General features: G+C 41.3%; 1 protein-coding gene across 3 annotated transcripts in view; it reads right to left on the reverse strand.

The window, feature by feature from the left end:
• The window catches only part of LOC115174702 (inverted formin-2), a 32693-nt gene extending 15220 nt beyond the window's left edge, over nt 1-17473 (reverse strand). For all 3 annotated transcript variants that reach the window (XM_029733496.1, XM_029733494.1, XM_029733495.1), the window contains exons 1-10: nt 17308-17473; nt 4895-5310; nt 4621-4736; nt 4177-4336; nt 2756-2789; nt 2440-2581; nt 2221-2353; nt 1407-2072; nt 1118-1257; nt 901-962 (exon numbers count right to left, since the gene is read on the reverse strand). In XM_029733496.1, coding sequence (XP_029589356.1) covers nt 901-962; nt 1118-1257; nt 1407-2072; nt 2221-2353; nt 2440-2581; nt 2756-2789; nt 4177-4336; nt 4621-4736; nt 4895-5291 — 1850 coding nt within the window. In that variant the 5' untranslated portion in view covers nt 5292-5310; nt 17308-17473. The remainder of the gene's footprint in view (nt 1-900; nt 963-1117; nt 1258-1406; nt 2073-2220; nt 2354-2439; nt 2582-2755; nt 2790-4176; nt 4337-4620; nt 4737-4894; nt 5311-17307) is intronic.
• Between the last annotated feature and the right edge of the window lie 220 nt (nt 17474-17693).

The following is a 17693-nucleotide window of genomic DNA, read 5'->3' on the forward strand; positions in this document are numbered from 1 at the left end:
GCAGCTTAGCTAGGTTAGCGGCTCTTTCAAGCAGACTTTAACCTGTATTCAGGACATAAAGTTAATTTATTTGCCATATTTTTTGCAGTTTTACTTGAGAGCATTATTGCAAAGAGGATGCATGTTTTGGAATATTTTAATTCTGTACAGACTTCCTTCTTTTCACTCTGTATTTAGGTTGATATTGTGAAGTAACTACAATGCTGTTGATCCATCCTCAGTTTTCTCCTATCACAGCCATTACACTCTGTAACTGTTTTAAAGTCACCATTGGCCTTATGGTGAAACCATCCAAAGTGTAATTAATAACTTCACCATGCTCAAAGGGATATTCAATGTCTGCTTTTTTTTCAATAGGTGCCCTTCAAAGCGAAGCATTTTAAAACCTCCCTGGTCTTTGTGGTTGAATCTGTGTTTGAAATTCACTGGTCGACTGAGGGACCTTACAGATAATTGTATGTGTGGGGTACAGAGGTGAGGTAGCCATTCAATAATCATGTTAAACACTATTATTGCACACAGAGTGAGTCCATTGCTATTTATTATGTGACTTGTTAAGCACATTTTTACTCCTGAACTTATTTAGGCTTGACATAACAAAGGGGTTGAATACTTATTGACTCAAAACATTTCAGCTTTTCATTTTGAATTCATTTGTACAAATTTCAAAAACCATCATTCCACTTTGATATTATAGAGTTGTATGTGTAGGCCAGTGACATAAAATGTAATCCATTTTAAATTCTGTCTGTAACACAACAAAATGTGGAAAAAGTCAAGGGATGTGAATACTTTCTGAAGGCACTGTATTTCAACAGTCTTCTACTGTACCTATCAATTCTTAAGTTGCCTCCTTTACTAAGACTCTCTTCTTCATATTTCTTGCCTGAAAATACTCACCATCTGAATTGTTTTAAGAATATGTTCAGGTTAAGATTTTTCTTGGCATCGATGAAGGAAATCTGTAGATGGAGAAAAAGTGTGATGCTTGAAATTAAAACAGGGGATGTGTTAAGGAAAATGACAATAATGATGAAGGGAGAAGAGAGAGTGAGATTATAAGGCCATTTCAAAGTCTAATGAGATGGGGTAAGACCACATTGATTACTCTCTCTACCTCTTTGGGCTCCTGTTTGACCGCAGGGGCGCTGCCTTTGGCCTTTGACTCAGTCACTGGCAGACAGAAGAGCTCCTCAATACTGGAGTAGTCAGGCTCCAGAGAATCTGACTGTACCGATGTCCACATGGAGTGACTGTCTGGAGCAAAAGAACAAAATGGTGTACAGTATTTGAATTATGACTTATACACTACACTCTGAGTTGAATTGTATCCAATTTGCACTTGTCAGGGTCAACTGTATTTGTTGGTTTAATTCAATGGTGACACAATCTGACAGGTCCCTTACCAGTCACCACTCTGGATGGCAGCTTCTGCCAGTTGAGCTTCTTCATGCGTAGTGTGGGGCAGCGGCCCGCCTTGGGTGGAGGGGCATAGTAGGATCGGCCCAGCGTCTGCACACTCTGGGCCATAATCATGTCACCGCCACCAGGGGGAGGTGGGGGGCCCATACCAGGCAGTGGTGGTGGGGGTGGGGGACCCATCCCAGACAGTGGTGGTGGGGGTGGGGGGCCCATACCAGGCAGTGGTGGTGGGGGTGGGGGACCCATCCCAGGCAGTGGTGGTGGGGGTGGGGGGCCCATACCAGGCAGTGGTGGTGGGGGTGGGGGACCCATCCCAGGCAGGGGTGGGGGAGGCGGTGGACCCCCATGCCCCATCCCTGGTAGAGGAGGTTGGGAAGGAGGGAGACCGGGGAGAGGTGGGGGAGGTGGAGGGGGCGGCATCCCAGAGAAGCCAAGAAGTGGTGGGGGTGGAGGAGGAGAAGGTGGGGGGGGAGCAGTGGCAACAGGGGAGGTAGATCCTTTAACGAGGACGACCAAATGATCGGTCAATCTTTCTCTCAGGTCTATCTGAACGCCCCTGTCTGTGGTCTTGACCTTGACCTTAGGTGACCCTTGCTGACCCTTGGAGGACACCAGACGTTCCATCAAGCGCTCGGTGGAGTCAACTTCAGCTAAAGAACACACACACACACACACACAGACAATGTCAGTGTGAAATAATATAAACCAGCCAAAACATGTCAGCGTACATGGCCACACTAAATAAATGATGAAAATGATATTTTTATGGACTATGAAGGTGATTGATCTCAGACTCACGGTCCTGTGCCAGCAGAGTAGCACGGTCAGCCAGGACCTCCAGGGCCAGCCACACCTCGCTGTGTTCCGGCCCCAACAACAACAGAGCGTGCAGGATGGACAGCAGCTGCACCGAGGCAGGGGAGCTACTCACCTGGAGCGAGGGGAGTGGGTTATATTACTTGTATTATCTGCTGTGGGTTTTAATTACAAATAAATACACCCTTTATTGGTGCTTACTTTGGTGAAGAGTGTGGTGAAGACTTCCTGGTGACTGCTCATGTCAATACCTCCGTACACGCTCTCCATCTCAGCATCATCATATGCCATGGTGTCCTCAAAGGTCTCACACTGGATGTTCAGGTCCACATCATCAGTCTCCCTGTAACACACACACAAACATACATAAATACGTATTTCCACAGAAAAAAAACAAGTAGCTGTGTGAAAGAAAATTGGTGTGCTGTGCATAACAGAGCATTTGCTTATTCAGAAAAAGTTTATGTATATATATTTGAAATAAATAAAAATCTACTATGCAGAAGACTCAACTTACCTCAGTTTTGGAAGTAAATCCAGTAATTGTAGCCCTGCGAGACAAAGAATAAGTCACAGTTAGACATTTTCATCCAGTTCGACATGTCCACATAGAGATCCTATTCAATTACTAGAGGGGCTATGTTACAAATCCTAAAAGTTCTACAATGGGGTGAAAATGGCAGCCATATCGGTCTGGGAGAAATCCAAACCAGTCTAACTGAATTAATGGCAGTAGAGGCATAATCCTGATTTTACTTATAAAGTAAGGCATGTGATATATATCATAAATTGTGTAATAGAATTATTGTCAAACTAAAATATTGTCATATAATTATAAATACTGTTTAAACAGGTTTTATACCCATTTTCTGTATAAAAAGCATCTAAAATATATTTAAACAGAACATGTCAACATGCTATTGTGTATACAGTGTATATATAATAAATCAAAAAAATATGTTTTACTATTTTGCTGAAAGGTGCAGTGAAATGTGTTGGTTTACAGGATCAGCCATAGTAGTACAGCACCCCTGGAGCAAATTAGGGTTAAAAACCTTGCTCAAGAGCACATCGACACATTTTTCACCTTGTCGGCTCGGGTATTCAAACCAGCGTCTTTTCGGTTACTATCACACTGCACTAACGGCTAGGCTACCTGACGCCCTATTATTGGATACAATATCAGTACGTGTTGCATTTACAACTTGTCTAAGTCCTATCATCTACTGATTTCCACCAGCGTATGGCTGTGGACTGCATTGTTTGGATATTGGCATACTGGCAGTTAAACAAATTAATGGAACCATTCCTCTAAAACTGGCTGGCTATCTAACTAACAAACATACAGTACGGATAAATTCTTTAAATTCATTATTTCACACAATATCTTATCGCAGCACTGGCAAACCATGGTTGACCAACTCCCTGACCAAAATGGCTGACCTTAATTCCATCATAAGAAGGTTCCTGACCATTCTAGTACTCTAATTCTTAATTCTATGAATGTCCATCTCTAATTCCTGTATTCAAGCCATTGTTTATAACGATTGCAATATCTTCATCATTATGATAGATTTTTCAACATATGAAGCACTCCACACCATGTAGGCTACTGTATATAAGCATTATTGTGGTACTTCTTGATACTAGTAATCAATTTGTGCATGGTTGATCTTTAAAGGGTACAGACACTCCTTAAGCCTCTCCGTTTCCTGGGCAACAGTATTGGAAGGTCAAGTAGACATATACATGGCAATGGAAACCTTTCTCAAGAAACAATAAGTGAATCTAAATACTAAAAAGCATTATTGGGAAGATACACAAAGCTAAAATTGGAGGTAGTGAAAGCAGGGTTTCCTTGTTTCTTTTCTTCCATTTACACCCGTGCTTCTCTGTGTATGTGAGTGTTGAAGAAGCATGATGAAGAGGTAGTGATACCGATGAACTCTTTGCGTAGTTTGTCCCTCTTCCTCAGGTCCTGTACCCTGTAGATGATCACGTTGACCACACTCATGAGGATGACCATATACGGCACGTTGTCCGTCGCATGCAGCTCGTTCATGATGACGCTGAAGCGGTACTGGTGGATCTTCACACTCTGACAAAGATATATAGTTATGAAGATAACATAAGTCAGCATGCCTAATTCATGAAGTGCAGGGAGATGCCTTATCTAAAGTAGGCTTTCCTTATCTAGACGAGGTAAAATACATTTTCACAGGCCTCCTTTAATACTTTGTATGAATTCAAGGGGTATCAATGCTGCTTCAGCTGACAATTGGTTTGAAAGTAAACCATATGAAAATAATTATCAGAATTTGTCTTGGTGTATATTTATGCTGTTCTGTATAAATAAAAGGTGATGGCAGGGTTACACCTTACTTTATAGTGATCCAGGGCGTCCATGACCAGGTGGTGTCCCTGTGGGTTGAACATGGTGAGGGCTGCCAGCAGCTCAAACACCTGCATCTTCACCATGGTGTTGGACGTGTCCAGTGCTGCCAATCAAAAAAAGAGATCATGTTCCAACAGGCAGACAGACAGACAGACAGACAGACAGACAGACAGACAGACAGACAGACAGACAGACAGACAGACAGACAGACAGGCCTTTGCCAAAACTCTTGCCACCCTTCTTACGAGCCCTCTTTCTCACCTTGTGACAGGGTCCTGACGTATCCCTCATTGTCCAGTATAAAGTGCAGCCCAGCGGAGGAGTTCATCACTGCCTTTACACAGGCCACACAGGTGAGCTGAAGGATGGCGTCAGCGATGCGGGCACACCCACGGCCAGACAACCTCTCCAGGGCCTCCATCAGCAGATCCAGCCCATTGAGCTCCAGGAACTGCACCATCCAGTCCTGGTCACTCCCCTCCAGACGCCTCCGCAGCCCTGAGTAGTTGACCACCGTGGGTACCTGGAGCAGTCGTATGCATAGCTCTGGATCTGCGTTCTCCAAGTTGGCCTCCAGGTGAGCATCTGGGTCCGGGGGGCTGCTGGTCAGGTGCTCCTTTAGGGCCTCCCACTTCCCTTTGGATGCCTTGGCTGCCATGGCAACCAAGAAAGGTGAGCTAGAGGTAGAGAAACATCGTGCAATGTTCGTGTTGTTACACATAAGAGTGAAATAGAGACCCACAACAATTGAAACAAAATTCAAAAATAAGTCTGTAAATTATGCATCGGTTTGATTTGGAGGAACTACAAAGCATTATTAGAAAGATACACAAAACTAAAATTGGAGGTAGTGAAAGCAGGTTCTCCATTGTCAAAGACCTGCCTGAAGAGAAACTTCCTCTGAACTCAGGGGGGGTAAAAGAAGAGGAACTCATCAGGAACTGCCTGAAGAGGAACTTCCTCTGAACTCAGGAAGGGTAAAAGAAAAACAAATATCCTTTTATGCTGAAACTCTGAAAATCCTACTTGTAAACTGGGAGCAACAAGTTGTGTCCATTCACATGCTTTGAACTTGTTGAGAACCCCTGATTGGCTAATGGCAAACAAGCTGTGTCAACCATGAACTAAAGCTACAGCTATCATGCTCATAACCAATTTATAGTGTTCAAAAACCATATTAATAGATGTATTTTTATAAATAATGTTTTGTTGTTGCATCATTTCCTTAGTACACTAGGTGCTATCTAGAACCTAAAAGGGTTTTTCGACTGTCCCCATAGGATAACCCTTTGTAGAACCCTTTTGGATCCAGGTAGAACTCTTTTGGATTCCATGTAGAACCCTTTCCACAGAGTGGGAACCAAAAAGGCTTCTCCTATGGGGACAACCGAAGAACCCTTTTGGAACCCTTTTTTCTAAGAGCCTAGGTGACGTCAGAGTTCATCATGTGGGAGAAGTCGGAGCTCAGGATGAAATGACACAAGTTCCACCTATCAATGAAGATTTGGAGGGGCATTGAAGTGGATTATTCCCAGTTGTATGTTCATATTTACGAATATATGAGATGTTATGAACGCAGCATTAGCATTGTCTAAAATGCTGAAGTTGGTTGCTGTTGCTAGTAGAGGTCGACCGATTAGGATTTTTCAACGCCGATACCGACTATTGGAGGACCAAGAAAAGCCGATACCGATTAACCGGACAATATTTATATATTTGTAATAATGACAATTACAACTATACTGAATTAACACTTTTATTTTAACTTAATATAATACCTCAATAAAATCAATTTAGTCTCAAATAATCAATGAAACATGTTCAATTTGGTTTAAATAATGCAAGAACACAGTGTTGGAGAAGAAAGTAAAATTGCAGTATGTGACATGTAAAAAAGCTAACTTTTAAGTTCCTTGCTCAGAACATGAGAACATATGAAAGCTGGTGGTTCCTTTTAACACGACTCTTCAATATGTTGAATCTGACAATTAATCTGGATGGTTGTACAGTCGTCTCAAATAAAACTGTGAAGGACCTCGGCGTTACTCTGGACCCTGATCTTTCTTTTGAAGAACATATCAAGACTGTTTCAAGGACAGCTTTTTTCCATCTACGTAACATTGCAAAAATCAGAAACTTTCTGTCCAAAAATGACGCAGAAAAATTAATCCATGCCTTTGTTACTTCTAGGTTGGACTACTGCAATGCTCTACTTTCCGGCTACCCGAATAAAGCACTAAATAAACTTCAGTTAGTGCTAAATACGGCTGCTAGAATCCTGACTAGAACCAAAAAATGTGATCATATTACTCAAGTGCTAGCCTCCCTACACTGGCTTCCTGTTAAGGCAAGGGCTGATTTCAAGGTTTTACTGCTAACCTACAAAGCATTACATGGGCTTGCTACTACCTATCTTTCCGATTTGGTCCTGCCGTACATACCTACACGTACGCTACGGTCACAAGATGCAGGCCTCCTTATTGTTCCTAGAATTTCTAAGCAAACAGCTGGAGGCAGGGCTTTCTCCTATAGAGCTCCATTTTTATGGAATAGTCTGCCTACCCATGTGAGAGACGCAGACTCAGTCTCAACCTTTAAGTCTTTACTGAAGACACATCTCTTCAGTAGGTCCTATGATTAAGTGTAGTCTGGCCCAGGGGTGTGAAGGTGAACGGAAAGGGTGGAGCAACGAACCGCCCTTGCTGTCTCTGCCTGACTGGTTTCCCCTCTTTCCACTGGGATTCTCTGCCTCTACCCCTATTACAGGGGCTGAGTCACTGGCTTACTGGTGTTCTTCCATGCCATCCCTGGGAGGGGTGTGTCACTTGAGTGGGTTGAGTCACTGACGTGGTCTTCCTGTCTGGGTTGGCGCCCCCCCTTGGGCTGTGCCGTGGCGGAGATCTTTGTGGGCTATACTCGGCCTTGTCCCGGGATGGTATGTTGGTGTAATCGGCCATAATCTGCATCCTAAAATGCCGATTACCGATTGTTATGAAAACTTGAAATCGGCCCTAATTAATCGGCCATGCCGATTAGTTGCTAGATGCTAGGGTGTGGTCTCTTTTACAATGTAACAAAAACCAAATTTCAGTTGTTCCCTCCTCTCTTATATACAATTGAAGTCAGAAGTTTACATATACCTTAGCCAAATGCATTTAAAACTCTGTTTTTCACAATTCTTGACATTTAATCCTAGTAAAAATTCCCTGTCTTAGGGCAGTTAGGATCACCACTTTATTTTATGAATGTGAAATGTCAGAATAATAGTAGAGAGAATTATTTATTTCGGCTTTTATTTCTTTCATCACATTCCCAGTGGTTCAGAAGTTAACATACACTCCATTAGTATTTGGTAGCATTGCCTTTAAATTCTTTAACTTGGGTCAAACATTTCAGGTAGCCTTCCACAAGCTTCCCATTCCTCCTGACAGAGCTGGTGTAACCGAGTCAGGTTTGTAGGCCTCCTTGCTTGCACACGCTTTTTCAGTTCTGCCCACAAATTTTCTATAGGGTTGAGGTCAGGGCTTTGTGATGGCCAGTCAATACCTTGACTTTGTTGTCTTTAAGCCATTTTGCCACAACTTTGGAAGTATGCTTGGGGTCAATGTCCATTTGGAAGAGCCATTTGCAACCAAGCTTTAACTTCCTGACTGATGTCTTGCGATGTTGCTTCAATATATCCACATAATTTTCCTACCTCTTGGTGCCATCTATTTTGTGAAGTGCACCAGTCCCTCCTGCAGCAAAGCACCCCCACAACATGATGCTGCCATCCCCATGCTTCAGGGTTGGGATGGTGTTCTTCGGCTTGCAAGCGCCCCCCTTTTTCCTCCAAACACAACGATGGTCATTATAGCCAAAAAGTTATATTTTTGTTTCATCAGACCAGAGGACATTTCTCCAAAAAGTACAATCTTTTTTATGGCGGTTTTGGAGCAGTGGCTTCTTCCTTGCTGAGCGGCTTTTCAGGTTATGTCGATATAGGACTTGTTTTACTGTGGATATAGATACTTTTGTACCTGTTTCCTCCGGCATCTTCACAAGGTCCTTTGCTGTTGTTCTGGGATTGATTTGCGCTTTTCGCACCAAAGTACGTTCATCTCTAGGAGACAGAAAGCGTCTCCTTCCTGAGCGGTATGACGGCTGCGTGGTCCCATGGTGTTTATACTTTATACATACTATTGTTTGTATAGATGAACGTGGTACCTTCAGGCGTTTGGAAATTGCTCCCAAGGATGAACCAGACTTGTGGAGGTCTACCATTTTTTTCTGAGGTCTTGGCTGATTTATTTAGATTTTCCCATGATGTCAAGCAAAGAGGCACTGAGTTTAAAGGTAGGCCTTGAAATACATCCATAGGTACACCTCCAATTGGCTCAAATTATGTCAATTAGCCTATCAGAAGCTTCTAAAGCCATGACATAAATTTCTGGAATTTTCAAAGCTGTTTAAAGGCACAGTCAACCAAGTGTATGTAAACTTCTGACCCACTGGAATGTTGATACAGTGAATTATAAGTGAAATAATCTGTCTGTAAACAATTGATTGAAAAATTACTTGTGTCATGCACAAAAGTACATGTCCTAACCGACTTACCAAAACTATAGTTTGTTAACAAGAAATTTGCGGAGTGGTTGAAAATCAAGTTTGAATGACTCCAACCTAAGTGTATGTAAACTTCCGACTTCAACTGTACCACTTTCAGTATAAGATCAAGATTAAATGTAAATTAAAGTTGGGTGAACTATCACTTCCACTTCAGTTCTGAGTGTGACTGTTTGGACTTTACAGAGTTCTATAGAGGGCACACTACTAGTAGGCCTATGCCCTGTCCCAGACAGCAAGCTCAAATATCAGTCACTATCACTGTGTCTTTCACTGAGGTCGTAAGATCTGACTGCAGGTCATGCAACTGGAGACGGGCGGCATGTGGCAGAAATTAAGCCCCATGGGCCACCACAAAAAAGGAGGTGAAAAGTTATAATGGACGAATGTGAGAGAGGGGCATTTACTAATAAACAAGACAGTTAATAGACGATCACCAGGTCTTCCTCCTTTGACTTTGATTGAAAAGGTTAAAGGCTTTTCTATAGTCATGTTCAATTGAAAAGCCATTCTGTAAAATTTGCTGCAAAAAACAGCCATCAGCATAATATGGGATAATGCATAGTTAATTTGGTGTCATACTTGCTGAATTTGCAACAGCTTTGTGAGTATACTGATTCAGTCCCATTGTTGCTTGGAGCTGCGGTTTAAAGAGTATTCAGTGCCATTGGGACATAGATTAGTGACTGACAGATTGGCACATTTACAGCCACTCAACTTTGTGAGGACAGACAGACAGGGAGTGACCTAGGCTTGGGCGGTATACCGTATATGCCGTATACCAGGGTATTTTAAAATACCAATGGTATGATTTTCAATACCGTCAAGCTTGAGTTATAAGCCACTGCTTATAACTAACTATAAGTTAACTATCTAAAATGTGCCAAATGTATTATCTCCAGCTCAGGGCTCCAGCTATTTATTTGGTTTGCTAACTTGCTAGCTAAGTGGCTAGCTTGCAAGATTGGTTACAGTAGACACATTCACCCCCCCTCCTGGATGAAGATCCCTGATGACACATTTTTATTAAATGTTTACTTTTGGAAAGAAATAACGCCCCTTATGTGCACTGCCGGTAATACTGTATACCCCGGTATGCTACAGGAACAGTATAAAGTTATGAAAATATGGATACCGCCCAACCCTAGATTGACCCAGTCAGCTATTCAGGCCTGTTAGCCAATACAATCACATCCCTCGCAGTGAATCTGATATGAGTGCTCCGTCTCTCTCTCCCCCTCACACAAAAACATTTTTGTCCTGTCTGTCTCTCTCTTGGACACTTCCTCCCTTCTATTTCTCTTTCTATGACTCTTTTTCCCTGACCCTCCCCTTTTCTCCCTCTCTCACTCACCCTTTCTTTGTTACTTAATTTTGTCAGAAGCCGGAGTCTTTCCAAACCAGTAGTAACACATAGGAACCTCAGGTGGTATGATATCTTTAACTGTCAATGGGTGTGTTTCATAGATAAAAGCAAGTGTCAGACTCTTACCTCAATGAGGTATTTCTCAAGTGGAGCTGCAACAATTTTGCTACTTTTAACAATTTCCACTGAAGATTTACCAAAACATAATTACAGGAAAAACTGTGCAGATACAAAGTTTGGTAACAGAATAAAACTGTTACCAAACTTTTCATCTGCAAGTTTTTCCAGTAAATGTTTTTTTTTTTACTGTGTAAATTGTTCAAAGTAGTCATTGTGCATAGAGTTGTATGGTTTGTTAAACTTTGAAATCAATGGTTTTTGTTTGGAATACATTTTAAAGTGAAAAATCAGAGTCTCAATGAATTTCCTTTAACGTGGAATTGCCCTATGCTAGATAAATCCACATTCCAGTGATTGCACAAGAACGCAAAGAATCCAAGCCAGACTTGTTGGTGAGGTTGGAGTATCCTCCTTCTAGCATAGGGAGAAGAAAATCAATGAAGTGCTCCTTTAACAGACCATGGTTCTGAGAATGGGTGGGGTCCACATAAGCAGAAACCTCAATGTGCAGAATGCCCTCTGCACTATGGAGACATCCTACTGAGGAAATGTGACTCACACAGTTCAGGCTAGTGAATCATATCCTCCTCCTGTAGTCTATGTTCTGTCTACTCTCTCTCTATTACAGTGCCTTTAAACTCTGCGTCCGTTCACATTGATTATCCAAGCCAGGCTTGAAATATACTACTGACAGAAAAAATGATTCATGAATAAACTTCTGTCACCCACAGAAGCTACATTATGACATCACTTGTGTGTCTGTTTGAAGTTGAAACATCAACTTCGAGGTCAGTTTGAAGGTTTTTAATGTGGTGCTTTCCAGTGGTGCTGGAGTAGAGAGGCTAAGATTTTCCATAAACACAAAATCCTGATCTGTGCTGATGGCTTTTTTCCCTATTGCTGCTCACTAATCCTCAGGTTTCCTGTCCAACAAAGAAGCATATACACCCCAGTATTTCTACTTTGCACACTCATCTGTCAAATCTACCATTCCAGTGTTTTAATTGCTATATTGTATTTACTTTGCCACCATGGCCTATTTATTGCCTTTACCTAACTTATCACACCTCATTTGCTCACATTGTATATAGACTTATTTTTCTACTGTATTATTGACTGTATGTTTGTTTTACTCCATGTGTAACTCTGTGTTATTGTATGTGTCGAACTGCTTTGCTTTATCTTGGCCAGGTCGCAGTTGTAAATGAGAACTTGTTCTCAACTTGCCTACCTGGTTAAATAAAGGTGAAATAAATAAATAAATAAAAAAATATGACTATTTCCATTGAAAAATGTACGTTTTGGAAAGGCTACTGGTCTGGTGCAACATTGAGATAAAAAAAAAAGGATGTACAGTATAACCAACCGGAATGACACCATACCTCTAACTTAGAACATTAATACCGGGGCTAACAAGTAACAACCAATCCACACTCAGTGGCTTTATAGGAAAACAGTCTTGCCATGTGACTGGAATGTTCATGCTTCAAAAATGTCCTAAGCTAAGCACATGCTGAAACATTCAACAAGTTGTGGAATTTCGGGAGCTACAATGACATAGTCTTGAGAACACATTACCGTGAATACAGGAATCCCTGGTCTGAAAGGGTACATTATTTGAACAGGCTTCTGCTTCTATGCTGCCTGGAAGGGAAAGGCTGAAGGAAACAGACATATTTCCTGCAGCTTAAGATGGGATGGGGACAGACAGAGAGACAGAGAAAAAGACTCTTTAGGAAATAATTATTAACTTTTGTTGTGTTATTCTCTCAGTCACATTCCTCCCAAAGTTGACCTGGGGTCATCTATGTGGATTTGCGTGATTATATTGACAGAGATTTCTGAAAGAGCCCAGAGATCATTATTGGTTCATATAGAGGCCGCAATGGCAATACCATGCAGTTATCAACAGGGTTGGGTACAACTGAATTAAATCAATTCAGGAACTTACAGCACGGATGTGTTTGCAGTCTAAGACGTACAGTACTGTGTGGAATGTGATATGCATGCAAAGTATGCAGAAACTCTAGTTATTCATTCATTCACACCCCACTGTCATTTACACACATTATGTCCCTTAGAATGTGTAGCATGACATTCCTGGAGTGCTGGATATACTGTACAATGGGACTTCTTGTCAACATCAACATCAACATCATCCAGACCAGCATGACCCTGGCAGAGAGAATCTTCCTGGAGTCATGTGAAATAAGGAACCAGGCCATGCGCTATGTAATGTGACCTCCTTAAATGCTTACAGAGCAACTGAGCAATCTATGCAGTTTATGATGATGGAATCACTATAAAAGACCTAAATAAAGATGTTCAGTAGCCATGGAAGTTTGAAACATAATAAACCTTGGCTCATCTCATGCAAAGGAATGGTTTTATATGGTGGATACTATTGGGCAACTAAGGCAATTGCCTGGGGCCTCGCATCATCAGGGGCCTTGTGAACTTGCCATAATTTAGTTTAATAATACATCATTTCTCTGTTATCTTGCCTTCCTCCTCCACTTGAGGCCTTCCTCCACTCGTGACATACCTCTGAGGTATGCTATTAGCAGTAACCAGAGCGGTTTCTGTTTTGTTCCTAAAAATGTATCTTCTGGCGCATCTCAAAATCAATTTATTTTCTTTGAATTTGGCTCCAGCTTTTGAACGGAAGCTATTACCGATTGATGAGACTCATTCATGGTTAGATGCAAAAAAGTGAGATGGTTTGGGATGAGTGAAGTAAAAGCAACAAGTAGTCAACATATGTGGGAACTCCTTCAAGACTGTTGGAAAAGCATTCCAGGTGAAGCTGGTTGAGAGAATGCTAAGAGTGTGCAAAGCTGTCATCAAGGCAAAGGGTGGATACTTTGAAGAATCTCAAATCAAAAATGTGTTTAACACTTTTTTGGTTACTACATGGTTATTTACTACATATTATTTCATAGTTTTTATGTCTTCACTATTATTCTACAATGTACAAAATATTAAAAATAATGAAAAATCCTGAAATGAGTAGGTGTGTCCAAATGTTTGACTGGTACTGTAGGTATTGGCCAGAAGTTCTATCCACCATAGAGATGGATAGAGATCACTACTTGGAAATAACCCGTTTTTGCATGGACATTGCCATTGAGAACTTCCACCATTTTGAAGTAGTCAACTGGGTGGGACTTCCTATGGGTTAAGTAAGGATCACATGATCCCATCTAGGTCATCGGGTGGGCTCAGCCAATGAATTCTACTTGTGAGCATTCCATAACTGCAGGTGGCAGTAAATCACCAACCTTGACATTATACCTGTTCAAACAACAAACTCCAGGTGGCAGTATGTACCATTTCAGTTTGTTTACCAACTCATAGATGTAGTAGAAGAAGAAAATTGAGTACTTCAAAATGGAGATGGCCTCAATGGTGCTGCCCGGTGCTCTCACAGACACCATAATGGGACAAAAGACGAGTTGTCTATGGTCCCTAACTTGAACATCTAAAACTAAATAGAAAACATGTAGAAATGTTAATGGACTTATCTATTTAAAAATAACTGCCCTTTTCTGGCCCGCAAATTGCTTTTGATTAACAAATGGGTCCGGAACAAAACTGAAATCCCGATGTGACCCTCGGACCAAAATTATTGCCCACTGCTGTTCAATGTAGTGATACAAAGACCTTTACTAGTGAAGGGCATTTCAAATCTTTTCAGTTAGCCTTTTCATTTTGGTTTATTCATCTAAAAGAGCCGTCTCCGAAAAGCTCTTCGTTCAGTAGCCATGAATGTTTTTAATAGACATGGGCAGGGGCCTCAGACTGGCCTCGGCCTAGGGCCTCCAAATCACTAAGTCCGCCCCTGGGAGCAGTAACATAATCAACAGCTGTTGACCTTCTAGCTAGCTGCATGTGCACCTTTGTCAGCAGAGGATCTCCACTAGCAGTTCCTCTTCCCTATAAATCCAGGGCATCACCCTCTGGGACCCAGTCAGCAGATTGTTAGTCAGCATCACAATGCCAACACTAGTGGTCAGCTGTTTGTTCACCCACACTCTCCCGCAATTGCTAATAACCCATCCTCAACCACCAGATTATATGTGATAAAGTGAAAATCTGAGGCCAGCACCCGGCCCTAGCCCACTAATATAAAAAATACCCTATATGCTACAGTCAAAGACAGCTGAAGATTTAACCCATCTGAACAGTAGGCTACAGTTCCCTTGCATTTCCCTATTTGAAGTCCCCATCTTGTGACTTGAATTTGTATAGCTCCTCACCATCATCACATATAGGCCTAACATAGCCGGCACTGCTATCATCCTCTTTTAGCCTACCATTTCAACAAATCTTTCCCAAACATTTACTTTTCTGGCCCTCTTTATTTTCAACTCTCCATTTCACAGCTTTTCTCTAATTAAACTGCGACATTGTTCTTTTTACCTCCGTGGATTGACACGTTCCCATTCCCAAAAACATGTGGCGATTGGCGTGTAGACTATTTGGCACGCCTACAGTTAGGCTCTAAAGCTTATAGGCTTACGCACTAATGCCACTTAGCCTAAAATAATTCAAGAAAAACCTAAATGTAGCCTATAGATATAAATTGCACAATAATTATACATTTATGGATTTTTTAAGGTATTTTTTTCTCTTTATTCAATCCGCCCTTCATCCACACAATATTTAATGACCCTAAACCCATCTGCCCTGTGGATATAACCGCGGGAACTGCAGGGTATGAGTCAACCAGTGCCTCACCTGCCACATAACACAAATATAATTCTGTATGAAACTGTGCTTAAACACCCATTTTGTCTTGAGCTTCCTAAATAGCATAGTCCCTATGTAAATAAATCATATAGCCTTCTTAAACCTATCGAATTTCATTCTAAACTAATGGGCCATTCTGTCTTATTAACAGCAACATCAAACAAGAGCAGTTCAGTGAATGAAGTGACCTTTGTCTTCTGATCAAATCCGGTCAATGAGCTACATCATTGATTTTGAATCAAACACATACATCTAATTGGCCGCATTTGTGTGGCAGTGTTTTATTTTGTTTACAGAATGCATGGTTGTGCCGCATGCACAACTGCATACAACACATAACGCACACACACGCGCACTCCTTCTCATCTGATCTGTAAAGCCTATGTAGAAACACCAGACTGTCATGATCAGCTGTGTATGTGAGATGGGCATGCCATGGTAGCACTGACCGCCCTCTTGTGTCCGTCCCTTTCTGTCACTCACACATGTAAACAATACATGGCCACTCTAGAGTTCAGTGGACATAGCACACTTACATAATCCAGTCATTAAACAGACATACACGTCACACTATCACCTAGCCATAACTATGACTAAAAAGAAAATACGTTTTATAATCTGAGTTCTTTGTATCTCTTCTTAGTCAAAGATATGGCTAACAATCACCAAATGTGAAGTGCAATGTCAGTTCTTTATGAACAGACACAATCCCATACTAACATTTGCACATATATTTTTATCTTTACTACTAATTGGTAAATGATCAGTAAAGAAATAGGCTACTTTGTGACGCATTGGCATCTTCACAAGCCTGACACAAATGTGGCAGAACATTGACAGTGGAACTTCACATTTGCCCCAGTCTGGTGTCTCACACTAGATGTAACATACTACATTTTAGTCATTTAGCAGACACTCTTATCCAGAGCGACTTACAGTTATGAATGCATACATATCATACATTTCTTTTTTTTGTACTGGCCCCCCATGGGAATCGAACCCACAACCCTGGCGTTGCACACACCATGCTGGCATTGCAAACACCATGCTCTATCAACTGAGCCACAGAGCCACTACATGTAAAAGTAACACACTCAAATTAGTATAATATGTTAGGTTTGGTATGGTTACATAAGACAGAAGGTTACTGTTATGGGTGTGTAAGGCAAAAAATGAAAGTAAGGTGGTTGGTCAGGATAGAAACGTCTAGCAACCCAATGGTTCGTGTTTGAATCACATCACAGACAACTTTTAGCTAATTTAGCATTTTTGCTAATTTGTAACTATTTACTACTTTTTAGCTACTTTGTGACTACTTAGCATGTTAGCTAACCCTAACCTTAACCAATAACCTTAACCCCTAGCCTAGTTAAAGTTAACCACTTAGCTAATGTTAGCGTTAGCAACCTAGCCACCCTAACTAACGACAGCTACAACAAATTGGATTTGTAACAAATCATACGTTTTTGCAAATTCGTAACATATTGTACGAATTGCAATTCATAACATACCATACGAAATTGATGATGGACATCATCAAATTAGTACCAATGGAACTTAACATACAGCATCATACTAATTGGAGTATGTATCCCGGATTTACTTTTACTATGTTATGTCCACCCCTGAGTCTAGGTTGTTTGCCCAGGCTATGAACGATCAAGACAATAGAATTCACATCATGATACAATATACAACTATCTTACGTTGGACAAAAAGTTATTGTTAATGAGTGATGTGGTTCTCTCCGTCCAAGTGCTTAAATTGAACAAATTACAGATGTTACCATTTTTTCCCATAAAGTCCTCATTATGAAATGTGTTACTCTTACGTTACTGAGTCCCTTAGGCTGCACGAAGGACGAATTCCACAGCAAATCGAAGGCAACACTAATATCGAAAAGTAGCCGCTTTACTACAAGTCCTGCGTTCTAGTAGAAACTATGGAATATAGACTGTTGTGTCCAAACCCTGCTGCGCTGTTCTCTGCATCTCACGGACTGCGCGTGACGAAAAGCGTGAGGGTAGAGAGTAAACATAGCTCCGCCTCCTCACCCACACATCTGGATTTTGATGAATTCAGCGAAATGGACCAGTCTGGACCAGTCGTCCTGTTGTTGTTGTTCAATGTCTCAATACTCTTGTCATATCATTCATCTTCTTGAATAATCAAATGTTCTAGACTAGGTAATATGAATAGGGTTGTCATACTGAGGTA

Source organism: Salmo trutta, chromosome 35, assembly GCF_901001165.1.
Source record: "Salmo trutta chromosome 35, fSalTru1.1, whole genome shotgun sequence".
In the NCBI taxonomy this organism is placed as follows: Eukaryota; Metazoa; Chordata; class Actinopteri; order Salmoniformes; family Salmonidae; genus Salmo; species Salmo trutta.